The sequence below is a fragment of the Natator depressus genome, chromosome 26, assembly GCF_965152275.1.
Source record: "Natator depressus isolate rNatDep1 chromosome 26, rNatDep2.hap1, whole genome shotgun sequence".
In the NCBI taxonomy this organism is placed as follows: domain Eukaryota; kingdom Metazoa; phylum Chordata; order Testudines; family Cheloniidae; genus Natator; species Natator depressus.
The window spans coordinates 14475996-14490252 of record NC_134259.1 but is presented as its reverse complement, the minus strand read 5'-3'; the positions used below and the strand labels follow the sequence as shown (position 1 = coordinate 14490252).

The window sequence follows — 14257 nt, the reverse complement described above, 5'->3', positions numbered from 1 at the left end:
AAAGAATTTCAAATGTATGTAGCCCCTCACAACTCGTTTGCAAAACTTCCTTGTTCACTAGCTTCTCTGGTCGCTAGTGGGCTTTTTAAAGCCCTGGTCTTCCTGAGTAGCCCTGCCCCCTGGCTAAGGGTTGATGGGTGCTAAAGGGCTTAGGGATCAAAGCCCCATTAAGAAGCTCTCAGCCTTGCCTAGCATGCTGCTAGGCTCAGCACACCCCAAACTAAGAGACCACAGGGTATATTTCAGTCAAGCAGCAAGTACACCACAAACACACACACTACTGAGAACAAACTTACCCCCAGAGTCCCGTAATCACTCCTCCTTCACCTGGAGAACTCCCTCCCCAAACTCCCCTGTTAGCCGCTCCTGGTCGCTAGCGCCAATCAGACTGGAAAACGGATACCCTAGGATGCCCAGAAGATGCTGTGTTATTTCAATCCCATAACTGAGTCCCTGGCTCACTAAAAAAATCGGTGAGAACCATGAGCACAGACACTAGACCCCCGTCAGGCTGATGATGGCGGTGGGGCAAGCAGCTTAGACCCACGGTTCAAAAAAGGCCTCCAGCGGTATTGCCCGAAAAATGCTGGGGCAGGGGAGCTATGGTCTTGTGGTAGGTGCCATGGCTCATTGGGGGGCCCTGTGTCTGGGCAGTGGGCACCATGGGGGGGGCCCTGTGTCTGGGCAATGGGCACCATGGCTCGGGGGGCACTATGGCTCGGGGGGGGGCTGTGTCTGGGCAATGGGCACCATGGCTCGGGGGGGCCACCCCGGCGCGGGTGTCTCCGGCCTGCTGCCCTCGCCCGCGGCTCCCCAAGCGCTGCCCCTGGGCCCCCCCGCCGTGCCTGGCGGCGAGCCGGCCAGCTCCGCTCCGGGCGGGTCGCGGCCCACCCGCCGGGTTGTCTCAGCGCCGCCGGCTCCGCTCCGGAATCCCGGCAGCCGGGTCTTGTGGGAGCGGAGCGGAGCATGCGCAGTGCGCCGGGGCGGCCGGGGCTGCGGCGAGGCCTAGTGCAAACGCCGAGCGCCGGAGGCGCGGATCCGCCCCGCGCGGTGAGTCCCGCCCCGCCCCCCCCCGCGCCCCCCACTGCCCCCAGCGCCCCCCCCCCTAGTCCCCCCCCCCGCTACCCGCCATTGCCCCCCCGTGCCGCCAGCTCCCCGCCCTGCCCCCCAGACCTCCCACTGCCTCCCCGCGCCCCCCATTGCCCTCCACTACCCCCAGCGCCCCACCTAGTCCCCCCTGCTACCCGCCATTACCCCCCAGCTCCCCGCCCTGCCCCCCAGACCTCCCACTGCCCCCCAGCCCCCACCTAGTTCCCCCTGCTACCTGCCATTGCCCCCCCGCGACCCGCAGTTCCCCACCCAGCCCCGAGGGAGGCTGGCTGGCTGGGTGGGTGTTGCAGCAGGAGGTCAGGCTGTGGGGGGCATTAAGAGGGATTTGGGAGGGGGTGGTGCCAGATGCTCTGCCAGCGGGAATCTGAAGGGCAGAGGGCATTGGGTTGTTTGGCTGGGGGTGTTATGGGGTTGGAGCTGGATGCCGTAACGTGCCACAGAGGTGTCTGTCTCCCGGGGTCTGGTGGGGGGAGGCTGCTCTGTCTGGGCTCTGCCTTGTCATCTGTGTTGGGGACGGGGCAATACAGCAAGGGCCATTTCCCCACAGTGTGTTTACCTCCTTCTCCCATGTTGCCCCAGCGCAGGGTGGACAGGATGAGGAGCCGTAAGAAGCATTTACATTGGCGCTAGAAGCGGGGGCGCCCCAGAAGACATGTCGTACCGAGGCAGCGAGCGGGACTTCCAGACTTCAGCCAGGAGGATGGGAACCTCGTTGCTCTTCCAGCTCTCTGTCCATGAGAGAGAGCTGGACCTGGTCTTCTTGGACCACAGCTATGCCAAGCCATGGAGTGCCCACCCCGATGCTAGCAGTGCCCAGCCTACTCGGATGCTCTTTGTCACCCCCAGGAGGCACCAAGACAGCACCATGTGAGCATAGTCTTTTCTGGTGCTACTGAGTTGATTGGCTTTGGGTTCACGCGTACCTTGTATATTCCTTTCCTGTGCTCTGATGGTTCACTCCTTGCTTTCTGTGTCTGTTTACAAGGTGCTTTTTATCACATTAGGTAACACATGTTGAAACCCCAGTCTAAGAACATAAGAATGGCCAGACTGGGTCAAACCAAAGGTCCATCTAGCCCAGTATCCTGTCTTCCAACAGTGGCCAGTGCCATGTGCCCCAGATGGAACGAACAGAACAGGGAATCATCAAGTGATCCATCCCCTGTCGCCCATTCCCAGCTTCTGGCAAACAGAGGCTCGGGACACCATCCCTGCCCGACCAGATCTACGTGCAGTATTCCAGATGTGGGTGTAGCATGGATTTATAGAGAGGCAATATGACATTTTCTGTTTTATTATCTATCCCTTTCTTAAAGATTCCCAACAGTCTGTTCGCTTTTTTGACTGCCACTTCACATTATTCCAAGATCTCTTTTTTGAGTCATAAGAGCTAATTTAGACCCCATCATTTGGTACGTAGAGTTGGGATTATGCTTTCCAATGTGTATTACTTTGCATTTATCAACACTGAATTTCATCTGACAATTGTCTAGACAGGACAATTTGTATTTGAACATGTTAGCTGTAGAAGGTCTCCCCTAGAGGGCAACCTGTGCTGTCTAGTGTAGATTTTTTTAAACATTAACACATGCTAACTGAGCTGGGTGGGAGGTTTTCAATTAAATGTTTGTCAGAAAATGCTGATTTTTCTAAACTGAAGCTGTTGCAGTTGAATTTCCCCTTTTGAAAAATGTTTGAAAAAAATGTTTTGGAATGATCAGCATGTTCCCTTTTGACTTTTTTAAAAAATGAAATATTCAGTTTTTCAGTTCAAAACAAAAAGTCACTTTGGAATTTAATTCAGTAAAAAAACAAACTAAAAAAACTAAAAAGGTTGAAATAGAAATGAAACAGTTCAAAATTATGCATATATTCTGAGGCCAGACAGATCATCTGGTTTAACCTTCTGTATAACAGAGGACAGAGAACTTTCTCAAAGTAATTCCTGGAGCTGATATTTTAGAAAAACATCCAATCTTGATTTTAATATGGTTGGTGGTGGAGAATCCACCACGATCTTTGGCAAATTGTTCTATGGTCAATTACTCTCGTTTTTGTGTGTGTGTTTGTGAATAATGTCTTATTTTCAGTCCAAAATTATCTAGTTTCAGCTTCTAGCCATCGGATTGTGTTGGACCTTTCTCTGCTAGATCAGTGATTTTCAATCTTTTTTCATTTGTGGGCCCCTAAAAAATTTTGAATGAAGATGTGGACCCATTTGGAAATCTTAGACATAGTCTGCGGGCCCCCAGGTGTCTGTGGACCACAGGTTGAAAACAGTTCAGTGGTAACAACCTTTTGCAGACCCCTTAAACATATTCTGCGGCCCCTCAGGGGTCCGCGGACCACAGGTTGAAAACAACTGTGCTACACTGATGAATCCATTATCACATATTTATTCCCCATGTAGGTACTTGTAGACCAGTGGTTCTCAAATTTTTGTACTGGTGACCCCTTTCACACAGCAGGTCTCTGAGTGCGACCCCCCCACCCCCTATAAATTAAAAACACATTTTTTATATTTAATACTGTTATAAATGGTGGAGGTGAAGCGGGGTTTGGGGGTGGAGGCTGACAGCTCACAACCCCCACGTAATAACCTTGTGACCCCCTGAGAGGTCATGACCCCCAGTTTGAGAACCCGTTATAGACTGTAATTAAGTCACCCTTTAATCTTCTCTTTGTTATACTAAACAGGATGAGCTCCTTGATGTCTCACTGTAAGGCAGGTTTTCTAATCCTTTAATCATTCTCATGACGCTTCTCTGAGCCCTCTCCAATTTATCAACACCCTTCTTGAACTGTGGGCGGCAGAACTTGTCAAAGTATTCCAGCAGTGGTCGCACCAGTGCCAAATTGAAGTGAAATTACCTCTCTACTTTTTCTCCAGACACTGAAATTAAATGTTTGAATTGACTTGAGCTGAAACTTTTTTGCATTTTCAAGTCACGTAAATTTTCAAGATTTTGACTTTTCACCTTTTCAGGGAGTGGGGAGGTTGGATGGGGGTGGGGTCCCGGGGGGGGGAGGGGGCGGTCAGGGGACAAGGAGGTGGGGGGGTTGGATGGGTTGGGGGCAGTCAGGGGCGGATAGGGGGTGGGGGCCAGGCTATTTGGGGAGGCACAGCCTTCCCTACCCGGCCCTCCGTACAGTTTTGCAACCCCAATGTGGCCCTCGGGCCAAAAAGTTTACCCACCTCTGTGCTAAAGGAGCACTCAAGAAAGACAAGGGCATTGCAAACACATTAAATGAATTCTTTGCATGGGTCTTCACTGCAGAGGATATGAGGGAGATTCCCACACTGGAGCCATTCTTTTTAGGTGACAAATTTGAGGAACTGTTCCAGATTGAGCTGTCAGTAGAACAAACTGATGAATTAAATAGTAAGAAGTCACCAGGACCAGGTGCTATTCACCCAAGAATTCTGAAGGCACTCAGATATGAAATTGCAGAACTATTTTTTGAATGTAACCTCACGCTTAAATCAGCCTCTGTACCAGATGACTGGAGGACAGCTAATGTAATCCCGATTATTAAAAGAGGCCCCAGACACAATCCTGGCAGTTACAGGCCGGAAAGTCTAACTTCAACAGCAGGCAAACTGGTTGAAACTTTAGTAAAGAACAGAGTTATCAGACATGTTCATGAAACAGTATGTTGGGGAAAAGACAACACAGCTTTTGAAAAGGGAGATCATGCATCACCGATCTTTGAATATTTTGTGGGGGTCAGTAGGCATACGGACAAAGGTGATTCACCTGATTTGGTATACTTGAATTTTCAGAAAGCTGTTAGCAAGGTCCCACACCAAAGGCTCTTAAGCAAAGTAAGCAGTCAAGGGGTAAAAGGGAAGGTCCTTTTCTGGATCAGTAACTGGCTAAAAGATAGGAAAACAAAGAGTAGGAATAAATGGTCACTTTTCACAATGGAGAGTGGTAAATAGCAGTGTCACCCAAGGATCTGTACTGGGACAAGTGCTGTGCAGCATATTCATAAATGATCGGAAAAAAGGGTTAAACAGTGATGTGGCAAAGATTGCAGACAATACAAAATGATCCAATATCGTTAAGTCCAAAACTGACTGTGAAGAATTACAAAGGGATCTCACAAAACTTGGTGACTGAGCTACAAAATGGTAGATGAAATGCAGTGTTGATAAGGGCAAAATAATGCACACTAAAAAAATAATCCCAACTATATCTACAAAATGATGGGGTCTAAATTAGCTGTACCACTCGAGAGAGATCTTGGGGTCATTGTGGATAGTTCTCTGAAACCATCCAGTCAATGTGCATCGGCAGTCAAAAAAGCTAACAATGTTTGGAACCATTAGGAAAGGTAGAGATAATAAGACAGAAAATATCATGCCACTAGAGAAATCCATTGTACGTCCACACCTTGAATACTGGGTGGAGTTCTGGTTGCCCCATTTCAAAGAAGATAGATTAGTATTGGCAAAAGTACAGAAAAGGGGAACAAAAATGATTAGGGGTATGGAACAGCTTCCATATGAGGAGAGATTCAAAAGACTGGGATGGTTCATCTTAGAAAAGAGATGACAAAGGGGGGAGGGGATACAATAGAGGTCTATAAAATCATGAAATGTGTGGAGAAAGTGAATAGAGAAGTGTTTATACTTTCTCGTAACACAAAAACTAGAGGTCATCTAATGAAATCAATAGACGAGGTTTAAAACAAACAAAAGGAAGTACTTCTTCACACAACGCACAGTTCACCTGCGGAGCTCATTGCCAGGGGATTCTGTGAAAGCCAAAAATGTATCTGAATCCGAAAAAGAATTAGATTAGTTTGTGAAGGTTAGGTCCATTAATGACTATTAGCCAAGATAGTCAGGGATGCAATCCTATGCTCTGGGTGTTCCTAAACTCCTGACTGCCAGAAGCTGGGAATGGATGACAGGGGATGGGTCCTTCGATAAATTGCCCTGTTCCGTTCGTTCCCTTTGAACGATTTGGCACTGGCTGCCATCGGAAGAGAGGATATTGGATTAGGTGGACCTTTGGTCTGATCCAGTATACCAGTACTTATGTTCTTAAACTGTATTTGACCCATGTTACCAAACTGCTACCACCTCGGGCCATTGAAGGCCCCAGTGGGGCTAGGAAATCTCCAAGCATGGACCACTGCGTGTATGGCGTCCCACTGAGTTCACTGGAACATCATGCAGACGCACAGGTGTGTGCTACAGGATCTGTGCCTATGACTGGAGTGGGTTGGGAGACATGGTTAAAACCTGATTCAGGGCTCATCAGCACTACAGGCTGCAAGTAACCTTGTCAGGAGACAACCATGTTGTTAGATGACATTTCATAGTATTACCAGGATAGCTCAGTGGTTTGAGCATTGGCCTGCTAAACCCAGGGTTGTGAGTTCAATCCTTGAGGGGGCCATTTAGGGATCTGGGGCAAAAATTGGGGACTGGTCCTGCTTTGAGCAGGGGGTCGGACTAGATGACCTACTGAGGTCCCTTCCAACCCTGATATTCTATGATTCTGTAGCGTAGCCTGGCCCCAAGACAGAGTGGTGCAGAACACTGTTACAAATACAATGGAAAACAGCGCGATTCCACCTTCTGCTCCAGTGACAGCAGCTTCAAAGGCTGTCTCTCAGTCATGGTCCGATATCTGAGGATGAAATAAGCTTGAAGGAGCCTTGTGCTTTCAGACAGGTGGCACAGGTGTGCTGTCTCAGTTCCATCTTGGCAGGCAGGTACCTGTAACCCGCTGCAGGTTGTTTCCAGTTCCTGTTTTGTGTTGAGAAACCAGCTGCTCTGAGGCTGCTGTGATACGGCAGGGTCCTGTTCTCTGAAATCCCAGCTCTCCTTTCAGTGAGGTGGATGTCCCCATCGACGTGGAGACTGTCACACCCACACCTGTCCCGCTCTACGACAACCAGAAAGCGCGCAGTGTGATGAACGAGTGTGAGCGCCACGTCATCTTTGCCCGTACGGATGCCGATGCCCCTCCTCCGCCCGATGACTGGGAGGAACACATGAACAGGTCACGTGGCTGGGATGCTGTGGGGGGTTTCTGTGCGGCAGTGCTTACCGAGAGGCTGTTAGCTGGGAAGAGGAACAAAATAAGCAACTTGGAAATGGTAGTACGTAGAGACAGTGATCTAGTGGTCCTAGCGGAAGATTGGGATTCAGGAATCCTCTTGTTGGTTGTATTACGCTAGCATAGAGAGCCTGAGCCGAGATTGGGACTCCATAGTGCCAGGCACTGTGCATACAGATAAGAAAGGGTCCCTACCCCAAGGAGTCTGCGGTCAATACAAAGGGTGTGGGGGGGGGAAACTGAGGCAGAGGTGAAATGACTTGCCCAGGTTCCCATAGCAGGTCAGTGGCAGAGCTAGGAAGAGTCTCCTGACTCTGTCCATGCCCTAGCCACTAGTCCATGCTGTCTCTGGGTTCTGTGTTTGCCTGGGAGAATTAATGTTTGTAGAGTGTTTTGAAGTCCTGATGCAAAAAAAGCTATAAAAGGACAAAGTGTTATTAATTTGCCGACATTAAGCTGACTTGCATTCTCATGTAAAACCAATGACTGATCTGTAATGTTGTCTTGTGCGATACAAGATGGGTAGATCACAGACGTAGGGTTAGTTTATTCTGTAATGTGCATTGGACAGCAGGCCTTTTCTTGCTTTTGCATTGGGATTGTATATATGCAGTGTTTGGCAGTGAGTGTTTTGCAGGATGAGGGCCTTGGTTTGGTTTTTCTATTTGTTTTAATGTGTCTAGACATGTACTGTTCCACTTTAGGTGACTTTTCACATCCTTCTGGGCTTTATTTTTTCTTTAGTATTCTTCTTATGTTCAGATTTCTAGAAATACATTTCCCAGAATTCCCAGTAATTTGAGACTTTAGTTCCTTTATAAACTGTGGAACTTTCACTTATTTCATTGCACAGGTATTCAAAGGAATGTGTAATCCAGCTGTTAATTTTACAATGACATATGAGCCGCTGAAGTCAACATCTGAAGATAGGCTGCAGTTGCTCATAGTCTAGCCACTTCCTGGGGCTTTAGTTACCAGTCTAAATAAATGGATTTTCTGTCCTTTTCCCCCACTATGACCCCTGTTAATTCTTGTGGCTTTCTAAATGTAATGTATCATGTTTGCCCTGAATTTTGCACACAAGTACAACTGGATCAGATGCTGCTTGTTTTTCACTTGCATGAGAGTTCACATTGGTCCAAGCTCCCTTCCCTTTTTTCCTCAGTCAGTCTTCAATCAAGCAAAATATTCCTAGGAAGAGCTTTCAGTTGCCTCTCTATATGTGCTAGCCATCAGTCTCCTTTACAGAGGCCTTTCTCTTCAGAACTTATGAAGACTGTCTGTAGTCTGAAGCAGACACTCTTCTGTTCTGTGTAAGATACTGTACATCAGTTTTGCATCTGCATGTGTAATTTGGATTGAAGCCTGGAGCTAGTAACTGTGTTTCTTCTTAAAACATTGTTTGAAAATGCTTTTTCTGCCTGAGTGCTTTGTTTATTAGGAAGGAAAGGTGATATTTTGTCTAAGGAATGGGGTTAGAAATCGTCTAGAGTGCAGGTCACCCATCTATCTGTGGGTTTTTGTCCCCGGTTGTGTAATGTCTGAGTGCCTCTCGACACTGTAATGTCTGAGTGCCTCTTGTGAGACAGAGGAGCAACGAGGAGCTGAGGCACCACATGTGTGTTGGCCAAGATCACACAGGAAATCTGTGACAGAGCTGAGAATTGAATTCAGGTCTTCTGAGTCCCAGGTCTGTGTTGGTTAGTGGTGTGAAAAAACAAACTCACTAGTGACACAGCTGTGCCAACAAAACCCCAGTGGAAATGCAGCTATGTCAATGACAGAGGGCTTCTGTTACCATCGCTAATGTCATTTGGGGAGGTGGTGTTCCTGGGCCAGCAGAAAACCTCTTTCTGTTGGTGTGTGCTGTGTATGCCCTTGGGGATATGCTGATGTAGGCTGTGTAGTGTAGACATAGCCCTAGCCTGTTCCTGGCTTACCACTGACTTGCTGGGTGAACTTTATATTCATTATAATCTTAAATTTTAGAAACAAAATTCTGGTAAATGTAAACTAACCTCCCAGAGTCACAGAAAAATCCCCACAGCCCTGAGGTCATGAGTGAGATCCTCATTGCAAACCGAGGGAAATCTGCCTGTAAAGACAAAGGTGGCACTTCCAGCTCCTGATCATCCACGAGACTTGAGCGTGACTATCTGGACATCCTCTGATGATAGATGCGTGGGTAGCTTTCACGTAAGGTGGATGGTATTTCCTCAGTCTGCATTGCCCAGATCATATATGTAGCCAAAGCCATAAGACAGTGTAGAGACAATAATTATTGATCGTGAGGCATGGGATCTGAGCGCAGGAGTGGGAGCCATTAACTCCTGGGTGCTAAAAGCTGATAGATCAGCTGCACGGTCTTACCTACCTGCACCCTTACTGCTTCGTTTTAAGAGTTAGGAGTGAAAAAACGTAATGTTGAGCTAAACTCTTTATATCCTATCTAAACTACCCTCTTGGATTTCCTTTCAGGTCGGGTTGGACGATGGCCCAGAACAAGCTATTTAATAAAATCCTTAAAGCCCTGCAATCTGACAGGCTGGCCCGCTTGGCCAATGAAGGGGTAAGATCTTTCTTCCCCCATCCCCTCTCCTTCAAGCTGCAGCAGCTGCATTGCCTCCTTCTGCACCCAATCCTTCCTGGCAGCGGCCATGAAACGTAGGACAGTCTGGATCCTCAGCTCTTGTAACCTCCACCATGAGCACGTTTATGGCTTTGGTATGGATTAGAATGTGGTCTTCAGTGGGAGAAGGATTGGCCCATGCTCACTCACCAGAGGAACAGAGGCTGTAGCAGCGAATTTTGCCCTGGTGGATTCTGTATGGTCCTGGCACACTCACTTTCCTTATGCCCATGTGGTCTGCTCCCCTTGTTTTTAGGCTTGCAATGAGCCAGTGCTGAGGAGGATAGCAGTGGACAAGTGCGCCCGGCGGGTCCGCCAAGCTCTGGCCAGTGTGAACTGGGACACCAAGCTGATCCAGTGGCTTCACACCACACTGGTGGAGACGCTCAGTTTACCTATGTTGGCTGCTTACCTGGATGCTCTGCAGACACTTAAGGGAAAGGTGATAAACACAATGAGTTCTGGAATGTACTTTGCTTTCACTTAATACCACTTTCTCTTCAAATGGTTTGTTCGGGGGAAGCTGAGGGGACATTGATCTCCTTTCTGGGTGACTGGGGGAAGAGTAGCTTCTTTGCCCCGTTCTCCTTCCCTTTTCCCCACTGCGCTATCTTGGGGAGCTTTTGCCTTGAGGATTAGGAGGGAGGACTCCTAGTTTTTCTGTGGCAGTACTGGGTGATCTTCAGCGTGTCACTTCACCTCTTTCTGCCTTGGTTGCCCTATCAAGAGAGTGAGGAAAGGAGAGGCCACTAGCCTGGGACTTGGGAGAGGCTGGGTCAGCTCTTCGCTCTGCCACAGGCTTCCTGTGTAACCCAGGCAAATCCCTTATTTTTTGTGTGCCTCAGTTCCCCTCTGTAAAATGAGGATAGCAGCTCTGCCCTGCCACAGAAGGGGCTGGGAGAATAAATACAGCATAGCATGAGGGGTGCTCGGTTATCGTAGATAGATAGATTTTTGTAAAAGAGGACTAATACTTTACAGGCAGGTTGTAAACAATTGACAAACAATTAAGTTTGCAAAGCCCCTGGGGCTCCTGGGATGAGAGTTATAGTAACATATGAGTTTCTAAACTTTTATGGAAGTGATTCAGAGAAATACAGGGGACTTAGGAGGTGCTGTGCTAGGAACAAGGGGACTTGGGCTGTTTTCCTTGCTCTGCCACTGGTCTGTTGGATATCCTTGGCCAAGTCTCCTCACACCTCTGTGCCTCAGTTTCCCCATACATAAAATGGGAGTAATGATACTGAGCTAGTTTGGAAAGTGCTTGAGATCTATGGATTGAAAATCATGAGATCAGAGCAAGGTGGGGGTGATCGTGTTAGTAGCAATACTATTCAGTACCTTCTTTTATGCTTTGTATGCAAGAGGCACGTGCCACAGTTAAATGTTCTCGGCAAACAGAGAAGACTTTGAGGAAAGGTGCTACAGGAATGTTGTGTTTTACTAAAACTTCATTAATTGATCTTTTTCTCTCAATTCAAGTGGAATTGTGTGTTTTATTTGTTTGGATAAGCACTTTCAGTACAACGTTCCCATCCCATGAAGGCAGGGTGAATTGGTACAATACAGCTGTACTTTTGCATAGCATCCGTCGTACAAACTAACTCCCCAAATGGTTAAATACAATAAATATTAGAGGTGCAGAAAGATGAGCAGGTTTGAAAAAGACATTTACAGCAGAGAGATCAGCTAAGATTTGGGCCGTCAAACAATTTAAAAACACAGTTGCGATTAATCGCAGTTTTAATCGCATTGTTAAGCAATAATAGAATATAATAGAATATCACTTATTGAAATATTTTTGGTGTTGTGGGGGAAGTGTGTGTGTGTGTGTTGGGGGAGCAATGGAGCAGGGTGGCAGTAGGGGGGCACCCGTGCCCTGAGGCACGCACTGGCGCCCCCCCCGAGGATGGCCCTGGTGTGCAGTTAACATTTGTTAAAAAAAAAAAAAAAAAAGCGTTAATTTGTTTTGAGTTAATCGTATGCGTTAACTGCAATTGATTGACAGCCCTAATTATTATTTTTTATTACAAATATTTGCACTGTAAAAAAGAGGGTGCAATCTACAAGTCGAAGCATGAAGGGGCATACAAATGCTTAGCACAGCGGTTCTCAAACTGGGTCGGGACCCGAAAGTGGGTTGCGACCCCTTTTTAATGGGGTCACCAGGGCTGGCTTAGACTTACTGAGTCCTGGAGCCGAAGCCCAAGGGCTTCAGCTCTGGCAACAGGGCTCAGGTTATAGGCCCCCTGCCTGGGGCTGAAGCCCTTGGGCTTTGGCCCCCCCGGTGTTCAGGCTTTGGCCCCCCACCCGAGGCGATGGGGCTCGGGCGGGCTCAGGTTTGAATCCCCCCCTCCTGGAGTTGTGTAGTAATTTTTGTTGTCAGAAAGGGGTCGCAGTGCAATGAAGTTTGAGAACCTTGGGTTAGCATATCTGGCACGTAAATACCTTGCAACCCCAGCTACAACAGTGCCATACAAACACCTGTTCTCACTTTCAGGTGATGTAAATAAGAAGCAGGAAGCATTATCTCCTGTAAATGTAAACAAAGTCGTTTGTCTTAGCGATTGGCTGAATAAGAAGTAGGACTGAGTGGACTTGTAGGCTCTAAAGTTTTACATTGTTTTATTTTTGAGAGCAGTTATGTTAAAAAAAAAATTTCTACATGTGCAAGTTGCATTTTCACAATAGAGATTGCACTACAGTACTTGTATGGGGTGAACCGAACACTACTATTTTTCTGACCGTTTTTACAGTGCAAATATTTTTAATCAAACAAAATATAAAGTGAGCACTTTGCATTGTGTGTTGTAACTGAAATCAATATACTTGAAAATTCAGAAAAACACCCAAGATAGTTGTAATAAATTTCAATTGGTATTCTATTAGTGTTTCAGTGCGAATAAAACTGTGATTAATGATGACTGATTTTTTTAAGCTAATTAATTTGTTTTGCGTTAATTGCTTGGGTTAACTGCGATTAATCGACAGCCCTTGCTAAAACGGAGAGTCTGTGAAGTAGAGGGAGATTGTTCCACCGGATGGCAGGAGGCGCAAAGGAGAAGGCTTCCGTGGCAGCGGCGATGCGGTGCTGTAAAGGGATTAAAGAAGAGCTCAGTGCTAGTTGAGTGGAGGGAGCAGAGAGGGCAGAAATCAGCCAAGGTCTGGTCAGGAGGCTGGAGAAGTGCATGCAGGGTTTTAACAACAAAGAGGTCATTTATTTAACTGGATACTGCAATGAAGGAGAGCCAGTGGAGCTGTTTGGGGGTGAAGGTTGCACGTTGAGACGAGAGCGTGCAGATATATCAAATACAGACTCTCCCTTCTGGTGGGTTGACACTTCTTGGTGCTCATGCAGTATCTGCGGAATGAGTCTCTGCTAACAAAGGTATTGGAATCGGTAGTGACATCTGTTCACTGATGTGTTGTCCTTACCTAGTGCCCTGAGGAGGGAACATTTACTGGTCAATTTCTGTGCTCTAAAGGTCTCATTTTCTCCAACTAAATTCCAGTGCCCTGAGTCAGCAAGTTCCTTGATGTGCGAAAATGCAAACTCTGTAGTCCATCAGTCATGGTCTGCGAGCAAATATTCCCCAAAGGGCAACTTGGCTGGACCTGTGTCTGAAGACAGCTCCTCCTGAGCTGTGGCCTGGGCAATCCCAGCTGTGCTGCTCTGGGTCTCCTCCACAGCAGTGCAAAACCCAAGTACTAGCCCCTGGACTCGTACCCCATAGTGTGTGTGGCAGGGGAGTGCCAGGTGTGCATTCTCCCGTTGCTGGGGAAAAGCTACCTGAATTTCCCATGCTCTGGTATAGACATTGACCTGCCTAGTGAAATCAATTCTGAAGGAAGATCCCATAGGATATCAGGTGTGTGGTTAATTAGTTTCTTCAGCCATGGTCTGGCCTTTGGTTTCAGATCCCCACCCTGATTGACAGGATGCTGCTCTCGTCCACCACAAAGACAGGGGCAGCAGGGGCTGAGGCTCTCTCCCTCCTCCTGAAGAGACCATGGGACCCAGCTGTGGGTGTCTTGTCACATAATAAACCTGTGAGTACATCCCTGGGCTTGCAAGGAGGGAGGGGCTCAGCTCAGTGTCTGATTGGTGCCCGAATCTGTTCGCTCTCCCCAGTCCTCTCTCTGTGCTTCTTCGTCCAGGTCTCTCTTGTACGCTCGGCATCATGGTCTCTGTCATGGTGTCTCTACCCCGAGTACCTCCTGTCTTCAAAGTGCTCAAGTGCCCTCTTCTCCTTCAGACCCAGTCCTTGGAGAAATCCATACTGCTTTTTCTCTCTGAGATGAGCAAGGCAGGGGGTCTAGTTTTCCCTTCAGTCTGTGCCTTGGGGATGCTGTTTAGCCCCTGTCCTAGGAGGCCTGGGCTGGGCTTGTCCTTTGTCGATCATCCCTAGCTGTGTTTGATTGTTTAGCAAGGGTTGCTCCA

At 47.7% G+C, this 14257-nt stretch overlaps 1 protein-coding gene across 7 annotated transcripts in view; it reads left to right on the top strand.

Moving 5' to 3' along the window:
- The first annotated feature begins 937 nt into the window (after positions 1 to 937).
- Positions 938 to 14257, top strand: part of KANSL3 (KAT8 regulatory NSL complex subunit 3) — a 55955-nt gene continuing 42635 nt past the window's right edge. For 6 of the 7 annotated variants that reach the window (XM_074940170.1, XM_074940173.1, XM_074940177.1 and 3 more), the window contains exons 1-6: positions 938 to 1050; positions 1690 to 1977; positions 6960 to 7130; positions 9666 to 9756; positions 10073 to 10258; positions 13735 to 13866. In XM_074940170.1, the coding sequence (XP_074796271.1) occupies positions 1763 to 1977; positions 6960 to 7130; positions 9666 to 9756; positions 10073 to 10258; positions 13735 to 13866 (795 nt within the window). In that variant the 5' untranslated portion in view covers positions 938 to 1050; positions 1690 to 1762. The remainder of the gene's footprint in view (positions 1051 to 1689; positions 1978 to 6959; positions 7131 to 9665; positions 9757 to 10072; positions 10259 to 13734; positions 13867 to 14257) is intronic. The other variant, XM_074940171.1, reaches the window with a different exon arrangement.